Below are 13,640 nucleotides of genomic sequence, written 5' to 3'. Positions count from 1 at the left end.
TGTCGATCAGGAAACCGCAAACAGGACACGAGTGCAACAGCACCCTCCCGCCCATGTTCCCCAGCAACTGGTGCATGTAGGCATTCCACCTCTGATACTGGAGGTAGTATACAGGCACCAGGACTAGTAGCCATTGAGAGCCTTATCCTCCATGATAAGGAAGTTCTAACCTACCTCACAGGGTTGTTGTGAGGATAATGTGGAGAGGGCGGGGGGACAATGTAAGCCATCCTGGGTTCCTTGCAAGAGGAAAAAACAAAGGCAGGATATAAATGTTACATATAACTGGAGATAGCAGAGATTGAACCTGTGACCGTCAGCGTACAAAGCATGTGCTTTACCACTGAGCTACGGTCCCTCCTGTTGCATTTAAAAAAACCAAACCCCCAGTATGCTTTAACTCCACTTCTGTTCTTGTAAAGGGGCTTAGCCTCACATAGCTATGTGCAGGATTGTGCTCTTACTTAGTCGATCTATGCCCTGCTCTTCAGTGTTACCACTCTCAGAGCACCTTTCGGAAATTTAAAACAGCCAGCAGTCCAAATAACAACCAGATAACTAACCATCAGCAATAGAATTAAACTCAGTTCAAGTAATAGACCAAAAATGGCCTGTGTGAAGACCAAGATCTCCATCTGTTGCGGAAAAGGCATACGAGTGGCATGCCAGGTAAGCCTCTGCATTCCGCATGTGGTAGCTGCCACTAAAAAGGGCCCCTCCCCCTATTTCCAGCTGCCTGCCTTCCAAAGACCCAGAGAACGGTCTCGGCAGATTTACATGCGGGCAGGTTCCTGTGGGAGTAGGCATTTCTTCGGTTAGGAAGTAATTCTTCCTTTTGACCGTCCTCCAGGATCAGAGGCAGGGATTTATTGTGCGCTCATGATTCCTTATGATGGTTTATGGGTTCTTTAGACGACGTCATGATCCTCCAGTTTTGCTTCTATTTTTCCAGAGCTGTTTCCCATTTCTTTTTAGAGCAGGGAAAATTGGGTATTATTTCTGACAGCACTGTTTTTACTTGTGTATTTTCACTATTCTGCTATAGCACAGCTCCACCTAGAGTTTATGTAGTGGAAAAGGGAAAGTTTTTTGTGTAGAGCTCATATCTCAATTCTGCAATGAAACCTAAAGTAGATATAGTGATTAACAGCCTGGTGTAGAAAAGTTCATAGACAGTGTAGCTCAGCGGCACAGTTTTGCATGCAGAAGGTCACTGGTTCAATCCTCGACACCTCAGTTAAAAAAGAGCAGGTAATGGAAGAGACTCCTCTGCCTGAGAGCATCACTTGGCTTTAGTGGTGGTGTCAGCCACATGCCTACTCCATATGAACCAAGCCACTGGGTTTCTAAAAGGTACAGAGAGTTTATTTTGATAGCAGGGGTTAAAGGTTTTACCACTGATGCAGACCCCTCTAACTGAGAGGTCTATCTGAAAACCTTATTCGACACTGTGGCAGGGAATTCCTTTGACCCAAGCCACTTGTTGGGGAAAGGAAACATTGTCGGCGATAGCCACGTCGTTTCATTATATATAGCAGCTGGCCATTGTTGGGGAAGGCTGAGACCCAGGAGAGCTGCTGCCGGTCAGAACAGACAATACCGTGTTGGCTGGATAAACAGTCCAGGTAGCCCAATATTGCGGGAGGGCCCATGGCTCAGTGGGAGAGCCCCTGCTTTGCATGCCGAAGGTCCCAGGTTCGATCCCCGGCATTTCCAGGTAGGGCTGGAAAAACTCCTGCCAGAAACCCTGGAGAGCTGCTGCTTGCCGGTCAATGTCAACAATACTGGGCTAGATAGACCCATGATGTGACTCAGTATAAGGCAGCAGCTTCCTATCTTCCCATGTCATCTGAGCTGATATAATGTAGATGCCTGTCTTCCTAGTATAGGCCAATATTCTTATCCTCTTCATATGGCTAGGAGGGAGTTTGGGGGGCTGTCAGGGAGGGTCTTGTCTACAGCCACCTGCCAAGTTCACAAGCGAGGCAGCATTTCTATCAAAAGCCTCCCTGGCTTGCATCCTCATCTGCTGTGCCACACCTGCTCTTGAAGCAGGTTGTGGTCGAGTGAGGCAGGCGCCGTTTGCTTTGTATAAGATGCTTCTCTCGCTGATGCAATCCCCGGGAGGGGGCTGAACTGGGCCACATGTGTTTGTTTATCTCTTTGGTTCCACTGAGCAGTGGAGAGTGTTGTCCCATTTTCATCCTTGTGACAGCCCTGCGTGGTAGGCCAGGCCAGGTTTGCACAGCCATCCGGAGATGTTACAAGCCCGCCTGTTCATGCCTACATTAGTCATTTGTAACATATTGATGGCCTGAAATGAGTGAAGTGGGGTGGGGGAAAGAATTTGCCCTTTTCAAAAACCCTTCATTGTTTGGAAGCAAGTAATACCCCCCACAGGCTACCTGCAAGTGGTTATTTGCAAAAGGCTGAGAGGGAGGTGAGCTGAGCCACCCACAGAGCACGAATGATAACTAAGCTATTAATTTTCCCAGGTAACGTAAAGATTACAAGCAAGTTAAGAATGGATTTGGCTTATTAAAGTATCCATATGCAGTCACTACAATTGGTTGGCAGGATACATAGCTATAATCTTTTTCTCCTCCTTGCTTTTAAAACATTAATGAACATGTCTGTTCATCTGAGGCTAGGATCCAGGAGTTTGCAATTTGTTTTACAATGAAGAGTGCCAAAGGGGATGTAGCAAAATAATTTAGCTGGAAGTAGCTAGGTTTGAGTCACAGAGATATTTTCTTTATGACTAATACTGCGGATTTACAAACTGCCTTTATCCAGCAAAAGTCAATACAAGTAATATTACTGTGCAAATGGTTTTGGCCATAATTCATGTCTTCTGAAACAGGATATTCACTGCTGGACCTTTTTTTAAAAAATAACACATATTTTATCCCCCCCCCCCCCGCCACACACATAATTATCTGATACGCATGCTGTCTGGGAGAGAGTGAATCTTTAGGTCAAGGTTGCTCAGAAACAGGTAACCTTTCCCTGGTGTAACTAGAGCAGTCTTCATCCAGCACCTACCAATAATCATAGAAGATCCTCCTTTGGTTTTACTCAGGGCTGTAACAGTTAACCCACTGATCTGTTAGATTAATTGATGACAAACATTTTAATTTGATTAAAAAGATTCTCCCAATTAATCAACCAACAGATTTAAATTGTCTTTTTCTTTTTTCTCTTTTTTAAAATTGCAGGTAATACACATGCATACGCACACTCTGAAGAAGTATAACATATGCTAAATATAAATACAATATCTCTAGCAATGAATATACATATAATTCACCATATAGATGAGCAGATTTCCTCCATTCCATTCCTTTATTTTTCATGGGTTCTGCCTTGCTTTCAACTTTTCCTAAAACCCAGTTCAACTAGGAAAAAACCCTAAACTTATTTCCAGAATTGGATCGTGCACGATTTGCAGGAGCTTTTACTTCCTTCAGTTAATCCTGTCCCCTTCTCTTTCAGCCAGCCACCACTCTTTTCTTTCTTACTTTGAGCATTAAGCATTTCTAGGCTGAGTGTGGCATAGTGGTTAGAGTGTTGAACTGGGACTCAGGAGACCTGGGTTCTAGTCCCCACTCCTCCATGAAGCTCACTGGGTGACTTTGGGCCAGTCACAGACTCTCAGGCTAACCTACATCATAGGGGTGTTGTGAGGATAAAATGGAGAAGAGGAGAACCTTGTAAGCCGCCTTGGGTTCCTTGCAAGAGAAAAAAGGGTGGGATATAAATACAATGTAGCAATAATAATGTGATGATAATATAATTAGACACATGGGGCTGGATCCAGATTTATGCGAAATCAACTGCGCTGAGGGAATTGGACTCCCCCAACCCCTCCTTCCTTAGTAGCCGCTCCAGCCCTCTGAAAATGCTACCGAGAGAGTAAAGAGACCTTGCAGAATGGGGGGGAGCTGTAGTGGGAGGGGAGGGAGGGGGGAACTCACCAAAACTTCCACCTCTTGTGCAGGGCCCTTCCTCTTGTGGAAGGCAGATCCTAGATATTTCTGTTTTCACTTCAAGCAGTGAAAGCATAATTTTCTTCATAAATTCCTGGGGAGTTGACTCCTAAACCTACAGGCAAGAGTTTCCCATATTAACAAATCAGTCCTATCAGTCGTAATGGGGAGATCCAAAGGCAGACGAATTGCTTCATCCAAAGCCCTGCGGGGTTCATGCCAGCAAGGCAGAAGGAAGCAAGGAGCAGTGTTTTCCTCCCTCCCTTCCTTCCTGTTGTTGTTATTATTATTATTTGAATGATTTCTCTCCCATTGCAACCAATGGGAGGAAAAATTTGTATGCCAGATGCAGGGCTGGTGAACATTCTCCACTCCCCCTGCATGTTGGAGGTGTGCCTGGGAACTGGGAGGGTCTTGGATCCTGTGCAGCAGCTTCTCCTCTGTTGTGAGTGGGAAATGTTTTTCATGTGCATGGACATTTCTCCGATAAGAGAATCTTCAAAGCCTCTCCGTGCATGGAAATCACCTTTTCAGGATCCAAAATGAACCGAAGGAGGCCGTGGTCAGTACATCTGCAGAATTTGCCGGTTCCAGGTGTAATGATGGCTAATGGTTGTAAGTGGATCCAAAGTTACGCTAGATCAGAGGTAGGCAACCTGATGCTCTCCAGATGTTTTTGACTACAACTCCCATAATCCCTGATCATTGGCTATGTTGGATTCATTCATTTATTATATTTCTGTACCACCTTATATTTTTTAATCTGTGTGCTGCCCTGAGATCTTAATGATGTAGGGCAAGATGCAAATGTTTTAAATAAATAAATAACTATTAAAATACATTATACAAAGTACAAAAACTACTTACATAAAAGCATATAAACACACAGATAACATATATCTAAAAACAATGTTAAACCATCAGCCCAAGATAATCCAGGACCAGATTAAAAACTCCTTCTGTGCTGCCAAATGCCTGAGAGAAGAGGGCAGTTTTAACCTGGCCCCCAAAAGACAGCAATGTTGGAGCCAGGCGGGCTTGGTTGGAGAGATCATTCCATGAGGAATGGATGGGACTTACAGGAGTCATAGTCTGAAACATTTGGAGGGTACCCGGTTGTCTCCCTCTGCCCTACATAAAATTAAATTGAAGGAAGGGAATATGAGTAGGTACTAGCAAATCGAGGCATTTGTCTTCGGGGGCAGGCAAAAACTGCAGGTAGCTATTTTGGTCCATTAGGAAAAATCCCCAAATCACGATATTAGGACCTCTGCCCAACTAAAACATCACAAAGTAGTGGGCAAGTAGTGGGATCTCAAACAAAATTGGTTGAGGGTGGGTGAAAAAGTTAGGTATGATGGCAAAGTCTGCAATTCATAACAGGCTTAAGGCAGTAATAGGTTAGATCGCACTAGGGGCAAAACAGATTTTGGATTGCGTCAAAGGCACATCATTTCCCTATTTTTGAAAATATAATAGCCAACAGATATTCAGATCTGCTGCTAGCAGTAAGGGAAACATGTAGGTCTTTTGTAAAGCAGAGGGCAGAAGTAAATAAAAATGTCCTTATATTAGCAAAGCTGGGTAGCAGTTTTGAGTAGTACGCTAGGTAAAGAGTTAACAGAAGCCAAATGAGACAGCATTACCTAGTAATTGAAAAGATATAACCCAAATCCCATCTTTAGGTGGTGAAGGTTATGTTTTTTCATGGACCATGGTATCTTTAAAATATGGGGGAAGTGAATACAGACTACCATTTACTATGTGCCTACTTACAATAGCGTTCATGTAACCATTTGGGAAAACTGTCATCTGTAACGTCCTGTCAGGCACTGAGAAGAATTTTTGCCAAACGGGGGAATTTCCTGCATATTCCTGAAAGGATTGGTTTTCTTTTTCTCCTTTCAAGATCCTTTCACGGTACGCAAATTTGTGGGCTTCTTTGCAAGGCTGCCTTTTCAACCCGACGAAATGTTGTCGCTCTTTATTCAGTACTATCAAGCATTTGGCACTTCAAGAACCCTTGTTATGTAGAGGCTGCGCTTGTGAGGCCTGTTTTCTGGGAATCTTGACTTGTATCCCAGTGCTGTGTATGATCAATGCAGGGGAGAAAGAAAGAAAGAAAGAATTCTGGTAAAGTTGTCTGTGTGAAGATGACGCCAGCTGCAAAACATACTCGGTGTGATGAATAATTCAGCAAGGAAGCATTCTCCCAACGAATATAGATGTAATCCTTAATGTAGCGGTTATGGGCTTTTGGGGCAGAAGGAAGATTAGGTTACAAATGCAGGAGCCGCGGTTGCACTTGGTTTTGGACTGCAACGTGTCTCTGTGTGAAATGAAAGCCAGGGCTGCCTCCGGGATGAAGGGACCCTGGGCAAAATGTCCTCCGGTGAAGCCTTTCTTCTGCTGGTGGCCCCACTGCGCTTAGCTGGTGGTGGCAGGCACCACCACTCTGAGCAATGCTACAAGCCAAGGTTTCATCAGCGCTGGCGTCACCACCTGAAATGCTTGGGCAGGTGCTGGGGGCCCTGCAGGGCCCACTGCTGACCACCTGCCTTGTTAAAAAAAAAATGGTCTCCCCCAGAATTCTAACCAGGGTTGGGTAGCTGAATCTAGCTGCATTTTCATTTCCCACAATGGCGTAGAGTGATGTTATCTCAGAATATTGTGTGTAATTAATATGACAGTTAGCTGGGGCCCCAGCAATTGCCCAAGGATGCCAGGTGTTGGCGCCAGCATGTGTGTGTGTTTCATCCCATATTGAATGTTTGAGGGGGCTACAGATTTGATTTAGCGATGAACAGCTACTCCAACATGCAAATAATTGCCCTGCAGTTCCAAAACCTTTTTTTTCCGTGCAACACAGGACGTCTTCCTGTGACATTGCATGGCATGAGGCTTTTGGAATAAACGGTGGGCATGTTATGGATGGTGTGCGGAGAGTAGATCGAGAGAAATAAATTCTTTCCCCTGTCTAACCACACTAAAACTTGGGCTTGCCCAGTGAAAGCTGGTCAGCTGGGCAGACAAAAAGAAGTACTCCTTTCACACAAGGCATAATTCATTTATGGTAGGGGAGCACGTCCTGCAGGCCACATATGGCCTCCTGAAGCCTTAAGTATCATCCCCCCCCCCAAGTTACCCTTCTCTCTACCATCCACTCCCCCACCAATCCTGATACTGATTGCTGTTTTCCTGCTGCTGCCACCCATGAGAAAAGAGTGCTGTGTATCACAATTGCTCTCCATTCCCTTCTGTCTGCAATCCTCGTACAGATCGTTCTTTCTCTGCTGGTGCTACACACACATACATACATGTGCACATATGTATACACACACAACCCAGCGATCTGGAGGGGCTGTAGCTAAGTGGTAGAGCACCTGCTTTGCATGCAGAATGTCCTAGGTTTGATCCCCAGTATCTCCTGGTATGACAGGAAAAACTGCCTGAAACACTGGAGAGCCATTGCTCCCAGACAGTGTCAACACTACTGGACTGGATGGGCCATGGGTCTGTCTCAGTATAAAGCAGCTTCCTATGTTCCTGTATCAGGATCACTGGGATGTGTTTGTACACATCTGTGCATGTATGCAGCTCCAGCCCCCCAAGACAGCATCACATGTGGCTCTTGGAACCAAAAAGGTTGTGCACCCCCAGTTTATGGGAAACGGTGCCATGAAATCTGGCAATGGCTGCTCACTTAGATAGCTTTAAAGAGGGCATTAGATAAATTCATGGATAGACCAATCGATGGGTATTAGTCCCAGTGCACAACCTCAGAGACAGGGCACCACTGCATACCAGATGCGGGGGGCAAATAACAGGAGAGGACTGTTTATGCCATGCTTCTCAGGGGAATCTGGTTGGCCTTTGTTGGATACAGGATAGAGACCTTTGGGCCTACACAGCAGGGCTCTTTGTACGGTCCTCAGATCTAGGATTGAAAGACCAGGAGCCTGGAAATGAAATGCAGTGAACAATCATGCTGGCTGCTTGAGCAGCAACTAATTTTTGACTTTGAGCATGAGCACCTACCGAAGCATGCAGAGTTGCCTATTCCAGCCCTTTGAAAGCCATGGGATGCAAATTCAGCCTGGAAAGCCCTGCAGACCTTTTACAGCCCCTGGTTTACGATGGGGTGTATGTGTGTTGTTTTCTCCTCCTCCTCTTGCTCACACCATATCCACCTCTCAGCTGTCGTCTGCCTTGCTTAGAACATGCAGCCCTCTCCCAGACCATATGGAATGTAAAACCCAGTCCCTGATGCTTCAGAAACCACCTTTATTTCTGGGATCTCAAGCTACATCCTAAATGGCAAGGGAGGCTAAATTGGCCCCCTTTCTGTTGTCCTTCCACTGGCAGGCAAATATGTCTTTATTCAGGCGGGCCTTTGCCATATAAGCTGATCTCTTGCTGAAGGGGTTCTTAACTGGTGCTGTTTATTTCTTCTGTTGTATTTTTTATTTGTTTTTATGTTGTGTTTTAATTACGATTTTGTTTTTAATCTCGGTTTTATTATTAACCACCTTGAGCACCATTTTGGGGGGCAGAAAGGCAGGGTATAAAGTAAATAATCACTCAACCAATCAATCAATCCCACAGGCCTCCTGGTGGGAACACTGGATGCTGTTTTGGACTCCACGTCAAAAGTGGCCCCTTTCCGCATCCTGCACCAGACACCAGATTCCCAAGTCTACTGGTCCATCGCATGTGGTAAGTGTGCACAACTCCAAACCGTGCAGGCTTGGGAAGATACTGAGGCTAATCGGGGATGCCTTGTAGGTGCGTGAATGAAGTATCAGCTGGCGTAGGAGAAGTCTTTGCTTTAGCTGAGGGTGGGAAAACGCCAGGCCTGTGGGACCGCTCAGGGTTTCCATCACTTCCCACCTGAGTGCACTTGCTTTGTATGCAGAAGGTCCCAGGTTCAATCCCTAGCATCGCCAGACAAAACGATGAGGTTAGCAGGTGTTGGGAAGACCCCTCTGTAGGAATATATTGATTTTGTAAAATCTGTCCCATCTGCATTTCGCAGATTGTCTGGTGCCTTTTGTTCCCTTGTCCACACATTGGCAGAATCGGATTTTTTCCAATTTCCCGCATTTGTGCAAATTCACAATTGCACAAATTTGCACTTGAGAAAATGTGCAAATCCCCCCAAATGCACATTTTCATACTTTAGTTTATGGGGGAAATGTGCATTTTCGGCTGATTTTTTTTTTATTTTATGTATTTTTCTATGACTAAATTTGTGTAAAATTCTGGAAAGTAAACAACTGGGCCGCAAGGCCACAGAAGCCATGCAACTCTGGAAAAGCTGGTCCGCTGCAGAATTTGTGGGTCAGATTCATAGACATCCAAACTCATTTGACTTCACTGCAGATTTCTCCAACATCTCTACTCCCTTCTGCCCAATGCCCTGGAGATCCGCTAGTCAGAATAGGTAACATTGGACTTAATAGAATTGGATTTGCACTTGCCTTTCCAATGCTGAGTCCAGTTACCATTTTTTGTCTTCTGATATTTGGCACAGGCAATTGTGAAGCGACTCCCAGGAAGCGCACGGAAAGGATCAGAATGTTTGCTTTTTTATTGTTTGTGTTCAAAGGCATGACCAGGATGCGTGTTAATCTTCCTGCACTGCAAGAGAGCCGTTTACCAAAGGAGTTGCTGCCGTGACATTTGCAAGAAAGAGTTTCCTAAACAGCATCCTCAAGCTCTCTTAATGCTTGACTGGCTAGCAATGAAAAATAATTCCCAAACACAATAAGATCCTTTGCTGTCCTTCTTTGCCCAAATCTAAAGGCTGACGGGATGCTTTTGCAAACTAGATGTGTTAATTAGAACAATCAATAACATGGCCTGTAAGCATAACAGTGCTATGATTTAAGTGAGTTTAAAACGCAAAACGGCACACTGCTATGCCTACAGAAATAAAATGGAATTTGCTTCATCTGCTGCTGTCTGGGTGGTCATTTTCCACCCACCCCCTGAGCTGTGGGGCCCTCAACCTTGGACCCAGTCTGTAGCTTTAACTGTACCACTGGCTGCAGTGTCTTCCATTAATGTGAGAACATGGCCTAAGTAAGCCACGCAGTCTGAGGGGTGGCCCATCCTGCTACGAACCTGCCAGAACACTAAGATCTGCAGGAGAGACCCTTTTGAGGGCACTGTTTCCCACAAAGGCCCGTGGAAGGGCTTTCTCCTGTATTGCCCCCAAACTGTGGAAGGCGCTTCCTCAGGAACTATTTTTGGCCCCCCATTCTCTTGGCCTTCAGAAAGGGTGTAAAGACTCATCTTTTCCATTTAGCCTTTTAAAATGTGTAGTGGTTTTTTTTTCATATTTTACTGTTTTTCTTGTTCATATTTTTATTATTGTAAGGTTTTGTTATTTTAAATGGTTGTACTCTGCCTTTATGGCACTTTAGGAGCTAAAGGGGTTTATAAATGTTAATAATAATAAATAAACATTGCAGCACAGGCAGCTGCTCAATTTACCTGCCCCACCACCACCACATCCCTATCTAAAGTGTGCTTTTTGTTTTGTCTTCCTTGCCTGGCACACAGGGGTGAGGGGAGCTTTTTGCATGCCTAAACTGAGATGAACTTTATTAAGCACTAGTTATCCTTATCAGGAGCCAGCAGAGAAGAAATAACGGAGCATTGGGACTGGCTGGAGAACAACGTCATGAAGACCCTGTCCGTGTTTGATTCCAACGAGGACATCACCAGTTTTGTGCAGGGGAAGATAAGAGTACGTAAAATACGCTGTCAGCTGCTTTGAGCCTTCTTCCCACACCCAGTTTCCACATGCTGGCCGGGCAAGGAGCTTCTGTGTGGGCATTGAAAGGCACAGTTTAAGTCAGGGGTAGGGGCCCTTCCCTTCGCACTTTAAAAAAAAAATAACACGTTTTCTTAGCAGCAGCTGGGACTGCTGTGAAATAGGTTTCTGTTGGCGCTGAAAACTGTGGGTTCCAAAGGGTTGTTTAGTGTGTTGGGGCTCAGACCCCACCTCTACCTTGTACTCAAGTCTTTGGGGTGGGGTACCTGCCCTTTGCCTTGCCTCCCACAGCAGCCATGAGGTAAGATGCCATTTATTCAAATAAATATAGACTAACAAATAGTCAGTTTACAAGTAGTTGTCGTATATACCAAAACTGAGAGCCACACCATGCAACTAGCAACTGCATAAAGGAGAAAGGAGAAACAATTCTCTCCTTCATCCTGAAACCTATAAAGAAATAAAACCGCCTTGTGTTAATGAGGTATCTCGGCTATTTCTAAGCTTGTGTATTTTGCTTTTCACGCTCCATGTAGCTACTCAAACATCTTGTTAATTTTGTTTTTGTAAGGGCTGTAATTATGTTTTATGTTTATATTTTCTCCTGTTGAAGAGGACCAGGTTGGTCAAAATGTGTTTGGGATGTTAGTATTGTGTATTTGCACAGCCTTGGAGTTAGAAATTAATACTGTCATTATGTACAGCCTACGTATGTGATGGATTAATGGGTATTTTGGACTGCTACTCAGTTGTTTCAATTTTAAGTGAGGTACTACCTTGACCGGTGCCAGTCCCGGGTTTCTGAGGACCCTGGAGCAAATTGCCCATTGTGGATGTCTGCCCTTCAGTGTGTCTGCCTTCTCACCACCATGGTCACCACTTGCTCTTGCTCCTTCTCCTCTTTTTCATTGCTCCCACTTGCTGGCTTGGCAGGCAGAGAGCCAGGGAGCAATGAGGCCGTGGCATCTACTGCTGCTCCTTCTCACCATCACCGTTGTCTGGGCCAGAGCGAGAGGCAGGTGAACAAGCAGGTTGCCGTGATGAGGAGGAGGAACAACTCCACAGGGCTCTTGTCAGTGGGCCCTTGCTGGGGTGTGGGCCTTGGCAGGTGCCTGCCAGGATTGGGCTTAGCATTTCTGCAGAGGCCGTGAGAACAGGCTCGGAGATAGATGAAAAACAGTGCAGAGGGGTCAGGGAGGGACCAGAGCTTCAGGGAGATGGAGCAGAATCTGTCCAGGTGCAGGCTAATCAGTTAGATCAAACCCCAACCATATCCCCCCTCTCTCTGTGGGAACATAGCAACTCACGGGGGAAGCTGAGTGAAACAGACGCAAAGATCAGATGTTGCATGAAGAGGGAGGAACAGCTTCAGGAAGTAAGGTGTTCCACAAGGTTGGTGCATCACAAGAAGTTTCTAGGAGAAAACCCTTCCTGAGGGCAGGACTGGGAAAGCCTTTCAGGTTCCATACTGCAGGCTGGCACCAGATTTACAGCAACTGCTCTCCTAACAGTAGTGCATCCCTCAAAGGATGTTTAGGTAGTTTAGTAGTGTCCAGCGTAATCGGGGTTGGTAGCGTGAGGTTGCCGTAGGATGACAAAGTCTGTAACCAGAACCACTGTTGGAATGATTGATTTGCATAATGAAGCCTATTTACTTAGAGATCGATGTCTTTTTTTGACTACAAACACGCCAGGAGGGCTCGACGCTCAACAGTGCCTGACCATTCCTACCCTTGATGCCAGCCCTGACGCTGACCTCAGATGGTTGACTTGCCAGATATTCATTAGCTTGTTTCCCCCTAGGGCTTGATTGCTGAGGAAAGTAAAGGATCTTTAATAAAAGAGGACGATCCAGAGAAGTTCCGCGAAGCACATATGAAGTTTGAGAAGTGTTTTGGGTTAGCCGAGCAGGAGAAGCTGGTGACGTACTACTCATGTAGCTACTGGAGGGGGCACGTGCCCTGCCAGGGGTGGCTCTACCTGAGCACCAACTTCCTTAGCTTTTACTCCTTCCTGCTGGGAGCTGAAAGTAAGTGGCGGAGTCATTTGTTCACTATTTTTCTTCTACTTGCCTTGCATGTTTGTATGTTGAAAACTGCACTTTCCTTTTTTTTTAATGGCAGAAATAACAAGTGAATTTTTAAATGGTCTTCACATACCTCTACATTATGGTGCACAGTATCAGACTGCATATACAGTCAGGGCCAGAAATATTGGAACAAGGATAACTGTTTTGGCAGTTGGCCTCCGTACACCACCACATTGAAGTTGAAAGGAAACACACCCAGATGGGAGCGAAGTCAGGTCTTTCAGCTGTAATTCAAGAGGTTTGACAAAAGTGGGGCACTAACCATTCAGGAAGTACAGCCAGCAGCATACACACACACCCATCGTTGGTGGCTCATAAGTAATGGAACAAACCAACATCATCTCAAACTTAAGGATCGCCTTTAATACCTGGATGAAAATCCTTTGCAGTCAATGACTGCCTGAAGTCTGGAACCCATGGACATGACCAAATGCTGAGTTTCCTCCCTCGAGATGCTTTGCCAGGCCTATACTGCAGCTGCCTTCAGCTGCTGCTTGTTTGTGGGTCTTTCTGCCTTCAGTCTTGTCTTCAGTAAGTGAAAAGCATGCTTTATTGGGTTGAGATCAGGTGACTGACTTGGCCCTTCAAGAACATCCCACTTCTTTGCCTTGAGAAACTCTTGGGTAGCTTTTGCTGTATGTTTTGGGTCATTATCCATTTGCAATATGAAGCGGCGTCCTATCAGTTTGGCAGCATTCGGCTGAATCTGAGCAGAAAGTATATAGCCCTATACACTTCAGAATTCATCCTGCTGCTTTGATCAGCAGTCAGGTCATCAATA

The 13,640-nt window shown here is 45.3% G+C and overlaps 1 protein-coding gene across 2 annotated transcripts in view; it reads left to right on the top strand.

Moving 5' to 3' along the window:
* TBC1D8B (TBC1 domain family member 8B) overlaps window positions 1-13,640 on the top strand; it is a 73,136-nt gene that overhangs the window by 4,774 nt on the left and 54,722 nt on the right. For both annotated transcript variants that reach the window (XM_084813724.1, XM_084813723.1), the window contains exons 2-4: window positions 8,595-8,705; window positions 10,625-10,743; window positions 12,574-12,799. In XM_084813724.1, coding sequence (XP_084669850.1) covers window positions 8,595-8,705; window positions 10,625-10,743; window positions 12,574-12,799 — 456 coding nt within the window. The remainder of the gene's footprint in view (window positions 1-8,594; window positions 8,706-10,624; window positions 10,744-12,573; window positions 12,800-13,640) is intronic.

Source organism: Heloderma suspectum, chromosome 9, assembly GCF_057233095.1.
Source record: "Heloderma suspectum isolate Gila_16-S chromosome 9, 16-S_ref, whole genome shotgun sequence".
Taxonomy (NCBI): Eukaryota; Metazoa; Chordata; class Lepidosauria; order Squamata; family Helodermatidae; genus Heloderma; species Heloderma suspectum.
The sequence above is the reverse complement of the archived record's forward strand: the minus strand, read 5'-3'. Positions and strand labels throughout refer to the sequence as shown.